Here is a 20,107-nt window from a genome sequence, read left to right on the forward strand (position 1 = left end):
GAAATACAGAGTTGCAGGTGGAGAATGAAATGTTACAACAAAGGTTGAAACCTTTGGAAGCTCTGGAAAAGAAATTATTAGCTCAAGAAGATATCAATGTTTCTGGAGTACTCATGGATGAAGGGGATCTCAATCTGGTAAGGCAACAGTTGGTTGAGGGGATGCAGGATGTTTGGAAAGCAATGATAGAAAGGCTGACATCAATTATCAAGTATCCCTATGAGGCTGTAAGATCAGGCTTCATCAGTTCTCATGAAGCTGCCTTATTAGAGACAGTGGAATCTATGAAGAAGGAAAAAGATGTTTATCAAGAGCAGCTCTAGGAGTTCAAGGATAAACAATTGCAGGTGGATGAAGAATTCATGGTACAAGGTGGTTCTGCACTTAAAAAACTAGTGCATGTTTCTGTTCAAACACTGCAAGCTGCTGAGGAAATTCAGAAATCAAGTGGAGAAGCTTTGCCAATGGAGGTTGAATATCAGAAGGAGATTACAGATGCTGCAAATATTGAAGTTCCAGAACTGAGTGCAACAAAGAATGAGGAGACTGTAGTGACTACAATCCAAGAAGCTGAAACTGAAACAGTTCTCAAAGATATGTTTAAAATTTAGGGTGGTCAGGACTTATTTTTTCTATCTCTTGCTGATCAAGGGATATGTGGATTCGAGTCAGATTTCTGAGAAATCCACCACCGGGCTGTGCCATGTGTTGACATGCATATCAGAGTGCCAATTTAGTAGTTAGTCGAAAGTGCTTCATCGAATGTAGTCAGTCGGAACTTAGTTAGTCGGATGTTGTTTAAATCGGATATTTAGCAGTTATGATATATCAAGACTGAGGTTTTTATTACCAATCTGTTTTGTATGGTGGTTATAAGTCGGTTCTGGGAGTTGTGATAGCGCAGTTGTATTTAGAGATGTTGTAGCTCTTCTTGATCAATGAAGTACTCTTGTTATCTTAATTCTGAGTTATCAAATTATTTCTATCTCTTACCTTCAGTATGATGTTAGTACTACTGTGTATTATTTTCGAGTTATGAGATGCTGAAAGAATTGTGATGCACTAGTATTTCTTGTGTTGATGAACCACAACATGAATCCAGTGAGCAATCTAAAAAACTAGGCTCTCAATCAATACCTATAGATCTTGACATGGGGGAAACAACCAAAAATAAAAAGTCTACAAAAAGTATTCTAGACTTGATTCGTGCACTACCCCTGCAAAGCAACCTACAAGCTGCCCTTTCACAGGTGGAGGAAATAGCTTTTGTCCAAGAACTTCCGAAGTACTATGATGGGTTTCTTGCATACGAGTTTCCACCTTGAACAAATAAATCTTCTATGACTGGTATGGAGCAAAAATATGATAGTCATCCATGGATAGAGTATGTGACAAGCAACAACGCGACAGCTTCTCTGGAACACTGAGGTTTAGTAGATGTTCTGGTCATCTTCGTTGTGTCAATCTTGATTGTCCCTACTATCATAGGGCATCCATGTTAATTGAATCTTAGTGGCGTGGAAGGCTATCTAGAATGGTTTTGAAAGGTTTGTTAACCAAAGAGTCAAGCTCGCTCACGTGTGTTCATTGCAAGAAAATGCCAGAGTGTATTGGAACATGCTCTGCTGTCATCTATTACTACATTCCTCAAGACAAATTTGGAGTGACACAATGTGTTCTTCACTTGGGGTATCACAAGCACCCAGTTGCAGAAGGACAAAGTAGAGTCGTCTCTGAGCAGGTTCAAGAAATTTTACGTACCCATGCATCAATGGATCTTCTTACCACAACTAAACAATTAGAAAGAAAAGCTACAGAGGAAATAATGATGGATAGACTTGTCTCTAGTGATATAGGTCATGTTAGTGATATGGGTGATAAAGAGTTTGCAAAATTTCTGGATACACTAACTCCATTGTCCAACAAGCGACGGATTGAACATTCCTTGCAAGATGCTAAGAGGACAAAAGGGATCACTGCTAAAGGTCTAGAGGCTATACTTGATTTGAAGGCAAGAAGCCGTTATGCATTTATTCATACTGTTTTATACCCAGGACAGTTAGAAAGAGAAAGCCAACCACACATCTTTAAAATGTCCACTCAAGGCCCAGGTAGTGGTGTTGATCTAGTCAATAGAATGCGGCCTGGGGGAAACTTGGAGCAAATGTGGGTTCATTTTGATCACGCCCACCGCGTGCCTGGATGGCCTACCATGTCAGCTCATGTTTATGACCCATACGTCCATGAGCTTCTCACACTAGCAACATGTGAGTTCACTGTTGAGAATAAGCACGCACAAATTGACTTTTGGAACATGCTAAATAATGTTGCTATAAAAGAAGGATATGAGATGCCCATATTTAGGGGTTTCATGGCTGATGAAGCTAGTGCAAATTGGATTGCAGTGCGAACTGTGTACTTCCGGGTGGGTCAGATAATCAAGTCCCTGAAAAAGAAAGGTCATGTGGTTTTCATTGGGAACAAAGCATGGTGCGCCATACCACTAAGTGCATATTGCCTCCATTTCAAGAAGAGCATAAGATTCTGTGTCACAAATGGAGAGATTCTCCTTCCGAACATGCTGCAGATGTTTGTAAGTGTGAATTGAGAATTTTTTGGAAAGCTAGCCATGCTATTGACAGTGAGCTCCCGTCTTTGGAAACATGGTTGTCGTGGTGGGATGTTCGGGTGGCGCACTGGGGAGGCAGGTTTGTTTCACAAGATGCTTCGGGTTTGTTTTTCCCAACAACAAATCTTTCTGAGACTAAGTATGCAAGCATGCGTGCATCTGTGGGGTATAAGGCAAGCCTTGGTTTATATGAGGCAACATGTGCAGACATGGATCTAGCAGTCCTTTAGAGTGTGAAATACAATGCATACTTAAAAGGCATCCATAGCTCCACAGGGCGAGGAATGCAGGACCTTGCCAATCGATTCATGATGCAATCATCAGGAATTGGTCCAAAAAAAACGCTAGTTGACATGACACACTCCTCGATGTATGAAATGGGTATACATAGTCCTGAAATGAATCGATCCACAGTAAGGGAACAAAGTGTGCGAAAGAAAAGGCCTATCTTTGTAGATACTGATGATATCTTGGATGATGATAGCCATCGTCCAGAGTATGTTACAGTCACAAAATCCACCAGTGTAAGAGGGAAGAGTGTAGGACCATCAGCTGGCAATAGCCTTTGGTATGAGCAACAAGTGGCAAATACTATGTGGGCAATTCGACGAACAGAACCAGGAAAGAAAGTAACATGCTTTGGGAGGAATACAGGAAACAATGAAAGATGTGCCCGTATGATTAATGGTTCATCAGAAAATATGCAAACTCGTCTTCCTGCACCATGTTTTTGGGGACGTCGCAAATATCCCTTTGTTGGCGATAAGCCAGCTGGTGTTGTGGGAGGCTACATTTGGTTTTGCAATACAAGAAACACACACACATGGAAAAGTGATGACATGATAGTAGGACCACCAGGTCCAGCGCTAGGAGTGTGGCCTATGGCAATCGGTGTTTGTTTGACTGCAACTGAGGTGGCAACACTACAATCCAATGGCTTTGTTTTGAGTAGACAAGGCAGCAACCCACATGTGCACAAGGTTGTGACAAATAGTAGAGTGCCAAGTGGATTTCGTCCTCGATATCGAGATGGTAAGATGGTGAAGTGGAGGAGTAAACTCACAAAGGACTTCCAAGATAGAATACAGACGGGCAGAACAATGAATGCTAAACTAGTGAAGGAAGAAATTGTAGTTGTGAATGAGATCCATGTTTTTTACGTCAGCACAGATGGGTTTGTTGCGAAGGGTGTGACTTACTTTGTTACCCTTGCTGACTTCCCACGATGCACATGTGAAGATTTCCAGCAGCGTGAGAGCAAGAGGCTCACATACGTGCCATGCAAGCATATGTACTTTGTTTTTTTGCAAATCCTAGGCATGGATCCAATGGCTCATGAGTTTATGCATCAAGCCGCTCTGAACAAGGTCGAGTTGTTCCAGGCCTTAGGGGGTGTAAGAGCATCCACACTACCATAGAACTCAACACTTGGATAGTATGTGTTTTGAAAAGTTCATTTACTCGATGCATATAATATTGTTTTGGTGTGTGTTTAATAGTTCGATTGACTATATTTTAGTGGTCATGTGTGAGATTCCATCACATCTATTAAAACTATGCGATCACTGCATATCTTGAAAGGACTACTTTTTTATTGTCTCTTTGGCTGATAGATGAATGGATCCATGAGGGTGAAAGCATGTTAACCTGTCGCGCTTTTTGTGCTAGTTAGCAGTTTCAAGTTAGCACATCTTCAAAAAGTTGGGCATCCGGTAAATTTTTTACAAATAAGATCAAAATTTGTCGGAGGTTGTACATTTAGATTCCTTGTTTCAAGTGCTTTCTCTTGATATATCATATGTCATAGATCTTGGAGATGTAGCTCAAATTATTGTACTAGTTAGCATATGTCAAAATTGTGCTAGTTAGCATTGTCCGGGACATGAAAAAGTATGACAGGTTAACATGCTTTCACCCATGAACTTTATCTCCAATTTCTTTATCAAGCTACATACTCTTGTTCCTTTGCAGCGTTTGGTATGCATTTCGTTAGATTGACTATGATTGTTTCATCATGTGCACATAACATGCCATGACATCTATAGTAATTTGGAGAAGTGTTTAAAGCTTGTGTAAATGCCTCCTATCTTGATATTGACAATATGCGATCACTAATTTTTTTTGAAAAGAATACTTTATAAATGTCTCTTTGTCTGACAGATAGATAAATTCAGGAAATTGATCCCTATTTTTTTATCTGAGTAAATTGTCTACTCTTGCAAGATTTATCTGTAAAAACTCGCTCGGTTTTGTATTCGCTCGAAATTCTTTGCTCGGATGGCATGAATCCTCGGGTTGGCATAGAGATGAGTGATTAGGTGTAATCTAGGAGATTACATCCTCCAAAATTTGGCTGAATAAAACCTCAAAGGTAGATACTCGAACAAGACTTACATGAATGCACGCTCAATGTTAACCAAGATAACATACCAAGCTTGGTCATGATGGTCAACTACCTAAGGCAAAATCCCATTTGGATTTTTCTACACAAATCAAAACACACGGTAAGATTGGTGAGTAGCTTATCTATAACATCCACCAAGAAAAGGACAAGGGGAAAGAGCTCCAAGGCCAAAACACTAGAAAGTAAGGCTACAGAGTCTCACTTTGAGGAGCTAAGTGGAAAAATCAAATCTAGGAACCGTGACACTCCTTCCGAACCTTGATCCACTGAAGAGGAGGATGATGTTTGTGAGATTGTGGAGGAGTATACTCAATGAGAGTTTGCCTCTTTCTTTTTATGAATCTATAATTTCCTCACAAAACTTGTGCTTAGCTATGCCAAGAACTTTACCCAAGGTAAACTCAACTTTTGTATTCAAGACACTTTGCTTCAATACTTACTTCATGTTTGTGGTAGCTTCAATGTTAGATTATAATCTGTACGCAAGGCCTTTCCTTTTGCTTTTCCTCACTCTTTGCTCTTTCTTATTTCTTGTAGAAGTCTCCTCCCTAGGAACCTTAGGAAGAGGAGGTAACTATGGGTGAAGCTTCAAGAAAATTTATTGCGTCCTTTCTTCCTTCAACTCTTGTACATTAGGAAGAGAAGGGGGTCTAGGAGGGCCTCTTTATTTGGAAAGTACGTATTCTGAAATGTGATCACTCAATTTTATTAACGTTCTCATGTGTTTTTGATTACATTAATGAAATCCTTGATCTGGTGGGTCACACTCTATACACTTTTGCATGGCTACAAGGGCCAAAAATCTTGGTTGTTTGTGGAACTCTTAAGTGTTGTACAAGAAGCAAAGAAGGAAGCCACACATTAGTGTATCATGCATGTCGCACACCCCCCTTTAACAGTGGCATGCACACATGCTACACAAAATTAGGCCACATACGTATCTACAATATATATCCAAAAACATTGGGAGTTGTGCAATGTTTCTTAAGTAATAATGTGCATAATAAAAGTGCTTTCTTGGTAGATGCACGAGAAGAAAAATTGTGAAGAACACCTAAACCACTGTCCCTCTCGTGGGTATAGTGGAATTGTAGATAATGTAGACACATGTCCTATCCTTATTTCCTTGAAAAACTCTCATCATGAGTACATGGTTATTTTCCAAGCCTCTTAATTTTCCAACCCAATTAGAGGCAAGAAATGTGAATTGATATGTCATGTACTATGTTGAGCCTAACATGAATGGGCCACTCATCCCAATGCGTGGATGTTATGTATATATCAACAGTGCATACATTTGCCAACATTTATATTTTGAGCTTGCAAATATACACTAGTTTCATCAACAAACCCAAGTACTACTTTAGTAGGAATAGTTTTAAGTTTTTAAAGGAGCTAGGAATTGAGGGTCAAGAGTAGTCATCTCCACCCTTGCCAACTATTATACGATGACATACCTAGGCCCATAAGAGAAGATTCAAACACCAAGGGAAACCTAGTCATGGATAGCGAAGCAAGCGCTTGGTAGATACTTAAAACCCTAACGTATGAGGTTACAAATAAGCACCAATACTCTTTTCAAGCAGGAGTACTCTTAACAAGAAAAAAGTGTACAAATCTCTCTCTCTCTCTCTCTCTCTCTCTCTCTCTCTCTCTCTCTGTCACACACACTCAGAACACTCTCTTTGTGGCTTGCACACACACCGTTCACGCACGTCCATGTTAGCCTGCTCACACACAGATCACGAGCATGCATAATTATTTGCAAGGGTCTTCTCATGCCTTGTCCTCAAAGAGGAAGTCATCGATCAAGGTTTTTCTAAACGTCATTGTCCTCATGTTGCTGATAGCCATTTTTTGGCTATCCCGAATTTTCATAGTGATCTACCTCTATCAAAATCACTCAAAAAATATAGATATCCTCACACTTTTATTGTACATAGGCGTTGCCAGATATTTTCTGGATGAGCATAAAGTCACTAAGTCATGCAAAAAAGCTTTCCCACTAGCCTCATGTATATATGTGTACATAGCCCTACAAGTTTTGGAAGTGACCATGTAAAAATCCTTATACAAAAGTGTGATTTTTCCAAGCTTGAATGCTAATGTTTTAGGTTTTTTGAGACCCCAAAACATAGCTTTCAATAATTATTTTCAGCCGTGCTTTATAGCTTGTGAAATAGACTCGTGCATCATGAGTTATGTGTGTCCGATGTTGGCGGTCTCGACTTAGAAAGTGATTGCGAGTAAATGCGACAAGGGCAATTGGGCCAACTTATTGATCTAAAAATGGAAATGTTGGAAGTTTTATTTCTTTGGAGTTAGTCAAAGTCATGGGCTCCGAGTGTGCTTTACGACGTCACATTTGGTGATCGGGGTCATCCGCTACGCCTCCGAGGAAATGGATCAGTTTGGGGGTGAAACAGAAAATCCAGGTTTGTGCATGAGAAAGTTGGGAGAGTTTGGAGAGCGTGCCATGTTCTCATCTGTTATCAAGATCAAGCATATGGATACTCTATGGAGGTCTACATGACACAAGATTTGTCTTTGTGGTCTTGGTTTTCAGCAATTCTAATCATGGTTCAGGTTAGAGATGTTTCCCAACCGACTTTATAGGTGTTTGGCATAGGTGTTTTTTGCAGCTTAACAATGTTTCTTTCCAACGATATGGTGTGTGCAATGCTATAGAGGTTCTCATTTTCTATCTGGCTTGCATGCTATCAGTGTTTTGGTGCCCCCACAGAGGAGCAAGTGCTCTTATGCTCCTACTTCTATGAAATATGTTTATTCTGCAGGCAGTGAATGTAAAAGGGATGTGGGTCCTTACGGACAACCACCTATGTATGTGCAAATTGTGGATAGCACTTAAGGTGGCCATATACTTGGATTGCAACCTTTGGAGGGTCGTGACGTTTTGGGCCGGGCTACCAAGTGTGAGGTGGATTAAGTACTTGAGCGATCTATCGACATCCCTTGAGTTTTCTCCGCCACATGTAAGTGTTTTTGTGGCAATCAAACATGGCAGACGAGTTCCCATAGCTTCGTAGATTGCCTAATGAGAATGCACATAATTTTATTAGAAAGTTACTAGACCAAGCTATATTGTTGCATTTGTCGCAATATAGTTTACAGGATGAGGCAAAAGTTTGGTTACACAATTATGAGGAGTTGATGCAAGCACAAAATCCAGGGGTAGTTTTGGATTACAACGGCATGATTCATTGAAGTATCCGAATCATTGAAGTATCTGATGAAATTTAGCATAAAAGTCTAGGGTACACTCTGAGGGTAATCAAAGTGTTGATGATTTTGTCATGCAGTTCACCCGTTTATGGGATAAATAGGCTCGGGCTTTGGGAAATGATATCCCTCCATCCATGTTAAAGAAGGACCGTTTTGTGCAAAACCGAGAAGAAAGTATGAAGTTCAAAGTTGAACTGAAAAGACCCGTTGATGGAGCAAAAGATGTCGTGCGCACACCCACACACCTAGACAACTCAACACAACACAAGGAATTTACTTGAATTCCTCACCTCACTCACTACCACTCAGAAGCTCCCTAAAAACTCTACCCACAAGCTCAATTCAAACTCCAAACTCCTCGACCTACAAGCCCTTGCCTCGCAGACACCATTGGAAATCACGCTTGATGGTGACCAAAATATACAAGAAAAACCATCAAAAACCCAAAAACTCCATCCACAAAAGGCCACTCTCAAACCATTGCAAAAGCTTCACCAAACTCCACTCTGTTGGACTCTTTGGAGTAGCGCCAACCCTAATGGCACCGATACAGGGCCACATAGTCTTGCAGAAAGCGGCACCTTCTTCCCTCAATTCCTCGCACACACACATCAATGGAAACCTCATAACTTCCATAGACTGTCCCAAGTTCAAAATGGAAGAGAGAAAGCTCTCATTCACTCCTCCACACACTCGAAAACAGGACGCGAACGCGACGGGACTGCACTAGACCACCTGTAGGAACCCTGCTTCCTTCCCCACACAGAGAGGTGAAAGTGCCAAACCTTGGCTTCCAAAATGCTCCTTCAGCCCAAGCACTTATGGAAGCGTCACTGATGTGGCACTTTGATGCCTTTTCACACCTTTTTTGACCTTGTTTGGCCCAGTTTTGGCCAGTTTTGACCCCCGGCAAACATTTTTCGCGGGGAAAACCCAAAACGGACTCCAAAATTCACCAAATTTGTACGCTTGATCCTTAATACCCAAAGAACTTTTCCACATCCTCACATTATATTTTTGACCACTTCTAGGGCAGTGCACGCATCATCGCAAATCAGGCGCCGCAAATAGATAGTTACCGCATGTGTCAAACTTCTGGAGCGGGATGAGAGTACCCACACTTGTCACTTGCATTATTTACATTCTAGAAAGCTCAAAAACATTATATAGAGCCGAAATAATCCACCTAGAAACATATCCAAGGCCCCGATACCCTATCCAGGCATGTCGTATGCTCGACTGCCGACACGCAAGCACTCAATGTGCACACGTTGCACCTTTTTCCGCACTTGAAACCACTTTTCAAAGCTCCCAAATGAATGTATTTACATATTTTTGTACATATGACCATGCATATAAATGCTACTTTGTACACGCCAAAAGCGGTCTATCATCATTGCCCACCCTCTAGGTAGAGCATTTATGCTCAACCAAGAGGCTATTTGCATCTGGAACCACATCCCTTGCAAAATATTTCTTCAGTCTATAACCATTTATTCTATAGCGCAAACGTTTACCAAAATTTTTTTCCAACTCATAGGTGCCATTAGAAAATACATGCTTCACTCTGTATGGACCCAACCATTTGTCCCTCAATTTCTTCTGAAAAGTAAAATCCAAGCGAGAATCATACTTCATCACCAGATCTCCCTCTTTGATCTCTTTCTTTGGAAGCCTCTTATTCATTTTCTCCATCCTTGTCTCTTTGATCTCTTTTTCTGGCAGCCTCTTATTCATTTTCTCCATCCTTGTCTCTGGTTGCTGAAGATAATAATCACTGGCTTTCTCCCTATTCATTCATAGCAACTCTAGAGAAATAATTCTTTCTTGCAACTTGTCATTATGATCACCTTGCATTTTGCATAACAACTTCAAGGCATCTAACTGCACTTGTATGGGCATAAGAGCTTCTTTTCCATAAACAAGTTCATATGGTGTAAGCTGTGTTGACACTCTATACGCAGTTCTATAAGCCCACAAACACTTTTCCAAGTCCAAGTCCCACTCTTTAGGATGCTCTCTAGCATACTTTGATAGCATCTTCACAATTTGACCATTGCAGTTCTCAAACAACCCATTGCATTGTGGGTAGTAAGGAGAAGAATGCCTATGCTGGATTTTCAATTTCTCCATGAGAGCAGCAACAAGTTTTCCCCTAAATCCTGGTCCACGATCAGAAATGATAACCATAGGAGCTCCAAACCTGCAACACACCTGTTCATATAAAAAAGAGGCCACTCTTCCTGCTGTTGCATCTTTAACTACTCTTGCCTCAACCCATTTTGTCAAATAGCCCACAGCCAAAAGGATATACCTTTTGCCATTGTTGGTCCTGGGCATTGGACCTACAACATCTACTCCCCATTTTGCAAATGCATCAAAAGACATTATAGCTTTTTGAGGCTCAACCAAAAGCTTTCAATTTGCAAACACTTGGCATTCATGGCATGACTTGCACCAAAAATAAGCATCTCTCATCATAGAGGGCCAACAGTAACCTGCTCTCAAAACACAAAAGACAACCTAATCCTTGCCTTGATGGCCTGTTTCTTCATGACAGTGCTCCAAAATCAAGCCTATCTCTTCTTTGTACGGCACTTTTCTCAAAATGATATCCTTGCCATAAAGCATGAGATCCTCACCTACCAATGTGTAGTTTCTTACTTTTGCAACTATTCTCTAATGCCGAACTTTTGACATGCCCTCTGGACATTGCCCTTTACTAAGAAATACTTCTACATCTTGAAATGATTCTCTTCCTGCATACAAGGCTTCCTTGACCTTTAAAAAAGCTACCAAGGAATCCAACTTGTCCCTAGCCAATTCATCAGCTTCTTTATTTTGCTCACGAGGAACATGCTTAAACTGTATCTTCTCAAACTCATGAAAAAGCTTCTTGATGCCATAGAACCACTTCTTCAAATTGTCTTTCTTAACATTCCACAAACCAAGCAACTGATTCATGACTAGCAATGCATCCCCTTTTGCAATGACCTCTTCAGTCCAAACTCAACACACTGCTTCAACCCAAGGAAAAGCGTGAGATACTCGGCCTCATTGTTACTTTCAGCTTGTAAGCTCTAGAAAAGATTACATCGCCTTTTGGGTTCTTAATGACTACCCCACCACTTGCCTTTTGAAGAACTTTCCTGTATGCACCATCAAACATCATTGTATACGCATCTGTAATATCTACTTCCTCTTCATGATCATCCTTGTCAACCCTTGGGTAAGATGGAAGATCCCCCCCCCCCCCCCCCCCCCCCCCCCCCCCCCCTTATGTACCACTATGTCTGCCAAGTGAGCTTTAACAGAATGATCCACTTTAAACTCAAACTCATACTCTTGAAGCTCCAAAGTCCACTTTAAGATGCGCTTGCTAGGCTTCAAATGTTGTACTACATCAGGCAAAAGATTTGATGTGGTGAGCACATAGAACTTTTGGGGCAACAAATAGGTTTTGAACCTTCAACAAGCAAGAACCAAGGCAAATACCCACTGTTCCATTTCTATGTAGGAGAACTCGCTTACATTCTTCATCTTGCTCTCAAAATAAATTGGCTTGAAGTTCCTTCCTTGCTTTTGTAAGAGAACCGACCCAAAAGCTACTCACCCCACACTAATAGATACATAGAAAATCAACTGCAAGTCAGGAGGACTCACTGTTGGTAAATCACGCAATATCTCCTTGATGCCATCAAAAGCCTGTTGCATGTCTTCATTCCATTCAAACCCTTGAACTCTTTGACTCAATTTCTGGAGAGGATACACATACTGACATAGCATCCAGAAAAAACGTGACAAGTACCTGAGCTTATGCACAAATGATGCTTAATCCTTTGTGTTGTTGGGAGGATCCATAAGCCATACAGCCTTAACTTTCCCTGGGTCAACTTCTATTCCATTTTGGGAAACCACATGTCCTAGCAAATGGACTCTCGCATGAGCAAATTTACACTTCTTTGGGTTGAGTTGCCCACCCTCTTGTTGAAGCCTTCCAAAACTCAACCTCAGCTTCTCCAAATGTGTGACCCTGGAGCTATAACACCCAATGTCATCCATGAAAACACGAATGAACTTACCCAAGTAGGGACCAAACACTCTATTCATCCATCCTTGGAAGGTAGCATATGCATTAACCAGCCCAAAAGGCATTCTTTTGTAGGCAAAACAACCCCAGGGAATAATGAAGGTCGCCTTCAATCGATCTTCAATCGCTATCAAGATATGAAAGTAGCCATAAAATCCATCCATGATTGAGTAACGTTCATGACCTGCAACCTGATTGAGGATTTCATCTAGAAAGGGTAGTGGATAATGATTCCTTTTTGTGGCAGCATTCAAAGGTTTGAAATCGACACATATCCTAAATCTTCCGTTCTTCTTGGGCACAATAACAACTGGAGAGACCCATTCGGACTCCTCCACTCGAAAGATGAAATCTGCTTCCAAAAGCTTTGTCACCTCTTCATGAAGTGCCTTCTCATGAATGACCCCGAACCTCCTAATCTTTTGAACCTTTGGCTTGGCAACTTCTTTTAGATTGATTCTATGCTCGACTCCTTTAGCTCCTTGCAACTCTGTATAGTCAGTGGAGAATAGCTTTGGAAACTCTGTAAACATGTCTTCATACTCCTTTTTTTCTTTTTCTGTCAAGTCCTCTCCTAGCATGCTCCTTACATTCACTTTGGTAGGCTCTACAATTGCTTTTGGACTATCCTTCTCCTCCTTGACCTTCACATCAACCATTGATGCTTCCTTTTCAACACTTATCCCAAAAAGATCAGGACATAATTGCATCAAGCCTTCCTCTACACTTTCTTGTGATGATGTAGACGAAGCATCACTATCGTATGATGTGGTTTCCGTCGAATCCGTATCTTGCATCTCCACTAGGGGCTGTGTACGGCTCTCGTGTGTCTTCATGTTGTAGACAATGGTTCTTCCTTTCTCTTTGTCGGGGATGGTGATCAAGCCCGTGCCCCAATCCTACTTAGCACCAAGGGTTATAAGTCATGGCCTCCCTAAAATGATCGGATAAGCATTCTCACCCGCTTGCATCACGTAGCAATCAACCAAGCACTCAATCCCCAAGACTTTTATCTTCACATCTTCAGATATTCCAAGACACCTTGCCTTTTTGTGGTTGGCCATCCTCATACGGATCGAGGCATTCACTGAAATCTTAATGCCTGCTTCCTTCATGATTGCCTCGGTCATGACACACACCTGGGCACCACCATCCACATATGCTTGCACTTCCGTCTTCTTTCCTAGCATAGCTTCAACTATTGGCACCATATCCACTGGGTGACCAACCCTCAAAGATGACACCATGCTTTGACGCTTTTCCTTCTTGGAAGGAAGCCGCGTACTCGCCTCGATCATGACACACACCTGGGTACCACCATCCACATATGCTTGCACTTTCGTCTTCTTTCCTAGCATAGATTCAACTATTGGCACCATATCCACTGGGTGACCAACCCTCAAAGATGACACCATGCTTTGACGCTTTTCCTTCTTGGAAGGAAGCCGCGTACTCACACACTTGGTCCACTACCTCCTCAATTTAGCATTCAAAGCCACCGACTGACCAAAAGATATATTTGCCTTTTGATTTCGTATGTCGTCTCGACAATATCATAGTCTTCAACACCTTGGCCAAGGAGGTAGTCCTTTGGACCAATTTTCCTTCTTCGCCGCCTCTTGCTACTTTCTGGTTTTTCTTCTACCTTATCCTTTACTTTTCTTGCTCTTGTTTCCCTCTCTTCTTCTGTCTCTTTCTCCCTATCATGCCTAGCTCTCTTATTGGCCAAAACATCCACATCTTGATGCTCAAGGGTAATGATGTTAATAGCTCTACCTTCTCCACTTCCAGGAAACGGTTGTGGTGGTTGCTGCGGCGGCGGTGCTTCTAGTGCTTTCTCTTGATGATTTTCTTCTATTCTCCCTCGACCACGTCCATATAAGGGGTATATCCCTCCTCTCTCTCTTGGTGGTTCAGGAAAATCAGGGGCGTAGTGACCCTCTTCATCACAATTGTAGCATCTTCCTTGTAGCCTTCGTCCCCTACCTCTCCTAGCTGGCCGCTCTTCTCTTTGGTTTCTATTCATTATGTTAATTCTTAATTCTTGCAACCCGGTCCATAACAGGATCTGGACCTTGAACCACTCGCTCCACTCTATCATCCATTGTCACAGAGACCATTGGTTGCACCACAACTGGCTCAGTGTGTGTCATGCCTTGCTCCTACCTTCTCTTGATCTTCTTGCTCTTGGCCTCGGCAATTTCCATAGCTCTTTCAAATGTAGCAGGCTCCTCTTGATCGACCTTCTCCCTTACACTTAGATGGAGACAATCCATAATCTGACGCACTTTAAAGAAATCCCCTGGAGGTACTTGGGATGCCGCCTCTAATTGAACCCAAAGTCCTTTGAAGTGTTGCAAAAACTCTTTAAAGTTAGCATGAACATCTTGCTGCAAACCTCTCAATTTTGTCATCGCTTCTGTTGCGGTTAGTTTCTTCCCAAACCTGTCAAAAATTGCCAACTTCACCTACTCCCATGTTTGCTTTTTGTCTTCCTCTAAACCTCAAACCAATCCAGAGCTTCTCCTTTGAGTGCGAGAGGAAATACAGGAAGCTTTTCTTCGTCATTCACAATGTGCATACCAAGAGTATGCCACTCAACATCCGCAATCCAGTCCTTCACATCCTCCTTCCCTGTAAACACTGGCCGACTATATGCCATCCCTTTGAAGTCCCTTATCCCTTGCGTGAGTAATTCCACAAAATTTGAAGTCTTGCACCTCAACCAAACCACCACTTTTCTTCAATGAAGCTCGAACTTCATAGCAAAACCGCTTCACCTGGGTGCACAATCGGCAAACTTCCGCTCCCCAGCGGGATAGCCAAAGGATGATGGAGCAAAAGATGTCGTGTGCACACTCACACACCCAGACAACTCAACACAACACAAGGAATTTACTTGAATTCCTCACCTCACTCACTACCACTCAGAAGCTCCCTAAAAACTCTACCTACAAGCTCAATTCAAACTCCAAACGCCTCGACCTACAAGCCCTTGCCTGCCCGCAGACACTACAAGGTGAGCCAACGTGATCAACATTGGAAATCACGCTTGATGGTGACCAAAATATACGAGAAAAACCATCAAAAACCCAAAAACTCCAGCCACAAAAGGCCACTCTCAAACCATTGCAAAAGCTTCACCAAACTCCACTCTGTTGGACTCCTTGGAGTAGCGCCAACCCTAATGGCACCGATACAGGGTCACATAGTCTTGCAGAAAGCCGCACCTTCTTCCCTCAATTCCTCGCACACACACATCGATGGAAACCTCATAACTTCCATAGACCGTCCCAAGTGCAAAATTGAAGAGAGAAAGCTCTCATTCACTCCTCCACACACTCGAAAACAGGACGCGAACGCGACGGGACTGCACTAGACCACCTGTAGGAACCCTGCTTCCTTCCCCACACAGAGAGGTGAAAGTGACAAACCTTGGCTTCCAAAATGCTCCTTCAGCCCAAGCACTCATGGAAGCGTCACTGATGTGGCACTTTGATGCCTTTTCACACCTTTTTTGACCTTGTTTGGCCCAGTTTTGGCCAGTTTTGACCCCCGACGGGCATTTTTTGCAGGAAAAACCCCAAACGGACTCCAAAATTAACCAAATTTTGTACTCTTGATCCTTAATACCCAAATCACTTTTCCACATCCCCACATTCTATTTTTGACCACCTCAAGGCGGTGCACGCATCATCGTAGATCAGGCGCCGCAAATAGACAGTTACTGCACGTGTCAAACTTCTGGAACGGGATGAGAGTACCCACACTTGTCACTTGAATTATTTACATTCTAGAAAGCTCAAACACATTATATAGAGCCAAAATAAGCCACCTAGAACCATATCCAAGGCCCGATACCCTATCCAGGCATGTACGTATGCTCGACTGCCGTCGACACACAAGCACGCATATTTACAATGTGCACACGTTGCACCTTTTTCCGAACTTGAAACCATTTTGCAAAGCTCCCAAATGAATGTATTTACATCTTTTTGTACATATGACCATGCATATAAACGCTACTTTGTACACGCCAAAAGCGGTCTATCACCGTCACCTTCAAGGAGGTAGTCACTATTGCTAGAGAGAAAGAATGGAAGGCTCAAAGACTTAATGCATATGGGAAAGCGGTCCGTGCAAAAAATAATGGTGGCCGAAAGAAGGAGAATCAAGCAGAAGCTGGAGGCCAACCTGTTCAAAGGGCTGCTAAATATGCAAGACATGACCATGATGCAAGAATTGCGACTTAGTGTTCTTGAAGGAGGTGGTCGTGGTCATGGACGTGGTAGAGGAGTGTCTCATGCATGTGAAGCTCAGCCTAATGTGAATGCTGGTTGTGGACAAAGCAGTTTTGAGCTACAGAGAAGGTTCATCCCCACTTGTTATAATTGCAGTGAACTTCGTCATATTAGCACTTATTATTCAATGCCAGCAAGGATGTGAGGTGACATGTTTCCACTTCTTCAGCAAATTCCTAACAAGGTTAATGATTATGCATTGGATATATGGGGGGATCAAGGTACTGAACTAGAAAATCAAGCCTCAACCTCTGGTGGTCATGTGGGTATTGTGCGGATTGAAAAGAAAGAAGCAGATGTGTTGCCAATAGGCAACACATCTGCTAATAGGCACGAGAGAGAGGAAAGGCTATGCCGTGCTAGGGCCTAGTAGAAAGAAAGATAAGGAGAAAGAGGGTGAAGATGCAAAGCCAAGAGGAGGAGAAAACCTTATAGATGATTTGAAGTACTAGATTTGCATTTGGGAGAATGCCAAACAGCTTACAGTTTAAAGGAACATGTGACTGGGAGGAAAGTAGATTGCACTTTTGGACATCAAATGTGGTGCCAAAACTTAAAAGGCAATGGAAGTCATTATTGAATCCAGAGAAAGAGACAAAGCAAGGACAAGTTAGAGTGTTGTCTATGGGAGAGTTACGTGACACCTCTCCTATGGTGAACGCTTGGCCCAAAGGTGTGGGCATGGGAGAAGCCTACATTGATGGAGGTGCTCAATTTTGTGTGATCACACATTCATGTTTTGAGAGACTGTGTCTCATTACATGTGGAAGCTGTGGGTTTCAAATTCAACTAGCAACCATGCCAAGGTGAAATGTTTGGGGATGATCAAGAATTTGGAAGTCAAAGTATTTAACGTGAAGGTTATAGTAAAATTTCATGTTATGCCAACTGGTCTGGGAGATTTTCCTCTCATTTCGGGATGACCTTGGTTGAGAGTTTTTGGTGCCGTGCAAGATTGGGGCAAGGGCACAATCTATGTGTATGGCAAGAAAGGTGAAAAGAGAGTTCTTGATATGACTACCAAACAGCCTATGGCACTTGAAGATGTGGGTGAGAATGATGAATCCGAAACTACTAGTGATGATAGTTCTAAAGACTCAGAAAGTAGCATTCCTTTGAGTTCTAGTGATGAAGGTGAAGTGTCATTTTTGTTGTTGGACGAGGAACAAAGAGAAGTTAGTGAAGTGCTATAATTATCATGGAATATAAATGCTTCAATCCGTTTAGAGCAACTAGAAGAGTTGATGCAACCAAAACATGCTGGTTCAAAATATGTTGAGTACTGATTTGACACAAGGAGAAAGAAGGGTGTACTTAGCAATGTTAGGTTTCCAAATCTTTTCATTACCTCATATCAAGAAATAAGGGATTTTGTTGGGGATCCTGTGAAGATCGAGTTAGTCAAAGGGGCAAAACCAATAAGACAAAAATTAAGGAGGATGGGTAAGTAACAAGTGAATGCTTTAAAGGGAGAAGTGCATAAACTTTTGGATGCAGGGTTCATTGTGCCAGTGGGGCTAATACTAAATGGGTGATGCTTGTGGTGGTCACTCCAAAGAAAGATGGGCGTTGGAGAGTTTCTGTTAATTTTAAGTCATTAAATGCGGTAACTAAAAAAGATCCTTACCCTTTGTCTTTTATTGACCAACTATTAGATGCAGTGGATGGTTTTGAAAGATACAGTGTCTTGTGATGGTTATTTAGGATATTTTCAGCTTATCCTTGCTCCTAAAGACCGAAAAAAGACTACTTTTATCACACCATGGGGTTGTTTTTGTTTTTGCTACCTCCCTTTTGGGTTAACAAATGGACCTAGAGCTTTTGAAAGAAAAGTAGATTGGGTCCTTACCCCATTCCTTGGGAAGTTTGTCAAAGGATTCATAGATGATTTTTGTGTATACAGTTCAAGAAAAGAGCATGTTCAAGAAAAGAGTATGATGAATGCGGGGGTGAGTTAAACCCCAAAAAATGTCATTTGGCACAACCGTGGGTGAAGCTTCTTCTACATGTGATATCAGAGAATGGGATTGAAGAGGATCCACAGAAAATGGAGGCTTTATTGATGATCTCATCTCCAAAAGATACCAAATAATTGGCCACTTTCATACAAAAATTCAAATATCTGTCTTGCTTCATACCTTTGGCATCGCAGCTATTATATTCCTTACAGCAGGCAGTCAAGAATGATCCCTTGGAATAGTCTCATGACTGTGACCATGTTTTTGATAGAGGCAAGGAGGTTCTGAGTACACTTCCCATTATGCAAGCTCTTGATTGGGAAAATGAGTTTTATGTTAACCCATTAGTGGGAGATGATGCTATTGGGGATATGTTATTGCAAAGGGGGAAGAAATATCAATATATGAAGCCTGTTCATTATGCTAGCAGAGTGAAGACTCCTCATGAAAGAGATTTTTCTGAAATTGAATTGGTTATGACCAGTATGGTTTATTCTTGCAGACGATCTAGACACTACTTGGTGCAAAAGTCATTCACCTTTCTCATCAATTATTTAGCTTCCCTAGTTGTTCAATAATTCAAGCTCCAGGAGTTTCAGTTCACCTTTTTGGTGGAGGAGAGTACTCGAGCTACCCTGGCAGATTTACTCACTTATAAAGACATTCCTATTTTGTTTAAGAGAAGAGGTGGTGCGGAAGAACAAAGTCAAGACTCTTGCCACTGTTATACTTTGATGGTTCTGATCAAAGAAGTCATGATGTTGCTTGAGGAGGCATTGTCATATATGATGCACGAGGAAAGATTGTAAGGAAGCAGGGGTTAAAACTTGATGCAAAGAGCAACTTCAAGCAAATACATGGCTCTTGAAGGTGGTTTGCATGTTTGCTTACAGTTGGGGATTAGATGCTTGCAGATCAAAGGAGATGACTTGTTGGTCGTAAAGCAAGTATTGGGAGTATGAAAGAATAAGAACCTGTTGCTCCAAAATTTGAAGCATGGAGTTTGCAGCATATTGAAAGGTCTCAAAATGAGGAAGCTCATGATACTACCCAAGAAATGGTCACTTGTGTGTTTGTACTAAAGGCAGATGCTCCTTTATAACATGGGAGGGAAATTTTCTATTGACATGTGTCCTACCTAAAGGTTTACCATCTTCCAAAAAGTATGCATTCATAAGGAAACCCAGGAAATACAAAATGCTTAATGATGTGCTGTACATGAAAGGAAGTGATTTGGTTTTGCGTCATGTGCCTTGGAAAGAAGAGATTTACAAGATTTTGGAAGAAAATCATGAAGTATCTTGTGGAGGCCATTTTGCCATGAAGATCATGTTGCATAAAATTTTGCAAGAAGGCTATGTATGGCCAAGCATTCAACGGTATGTTAATCATTGGTGCAAGTTGTTTTTGCCTTGCCAAAAGATGGGAAAGAGATTTTTGAAATCCGAATGTGACAAATAATTCTAGCTTTTGATGTGTTTG

General features: G+C 41.7%; 1 protein-coding gene across 1 annotated transcript; it reads left to right on the top strand.

Annotated features, from left to right (window-relative positions):
- The first annotated feature begins 362 nt into the window (after window positions 1–362).
- On the top strand, window positions 363–611 carry LOC147420456 (uncharacterized). Its single transcript, XM_086503968.1, has one exon. The coding sequence runs from the start codon at window positions 363–365 to the stop codon at window positions 609–611; it is 249 nt and encodes an 82-aa protein (XP_086360094.1).
- Window positions 612–20,107: the final 19,496 nt, after the last annotated feature.

Source organism: Adiantum capillus-veneris, chromosome 28 (assembly GCF_014529385.1).
Source record: "Adiantum capillus-veneris isolate H3 chromosome 28, ASM1452938v2, whole genome shotgun sequence".
NCBI lineage: Eukaryota > Viridiplantae > Streptophyta > Polypodiopsida > Polypodiales > Pteridaceae > Adiantum > Adiantum capillus-veneris.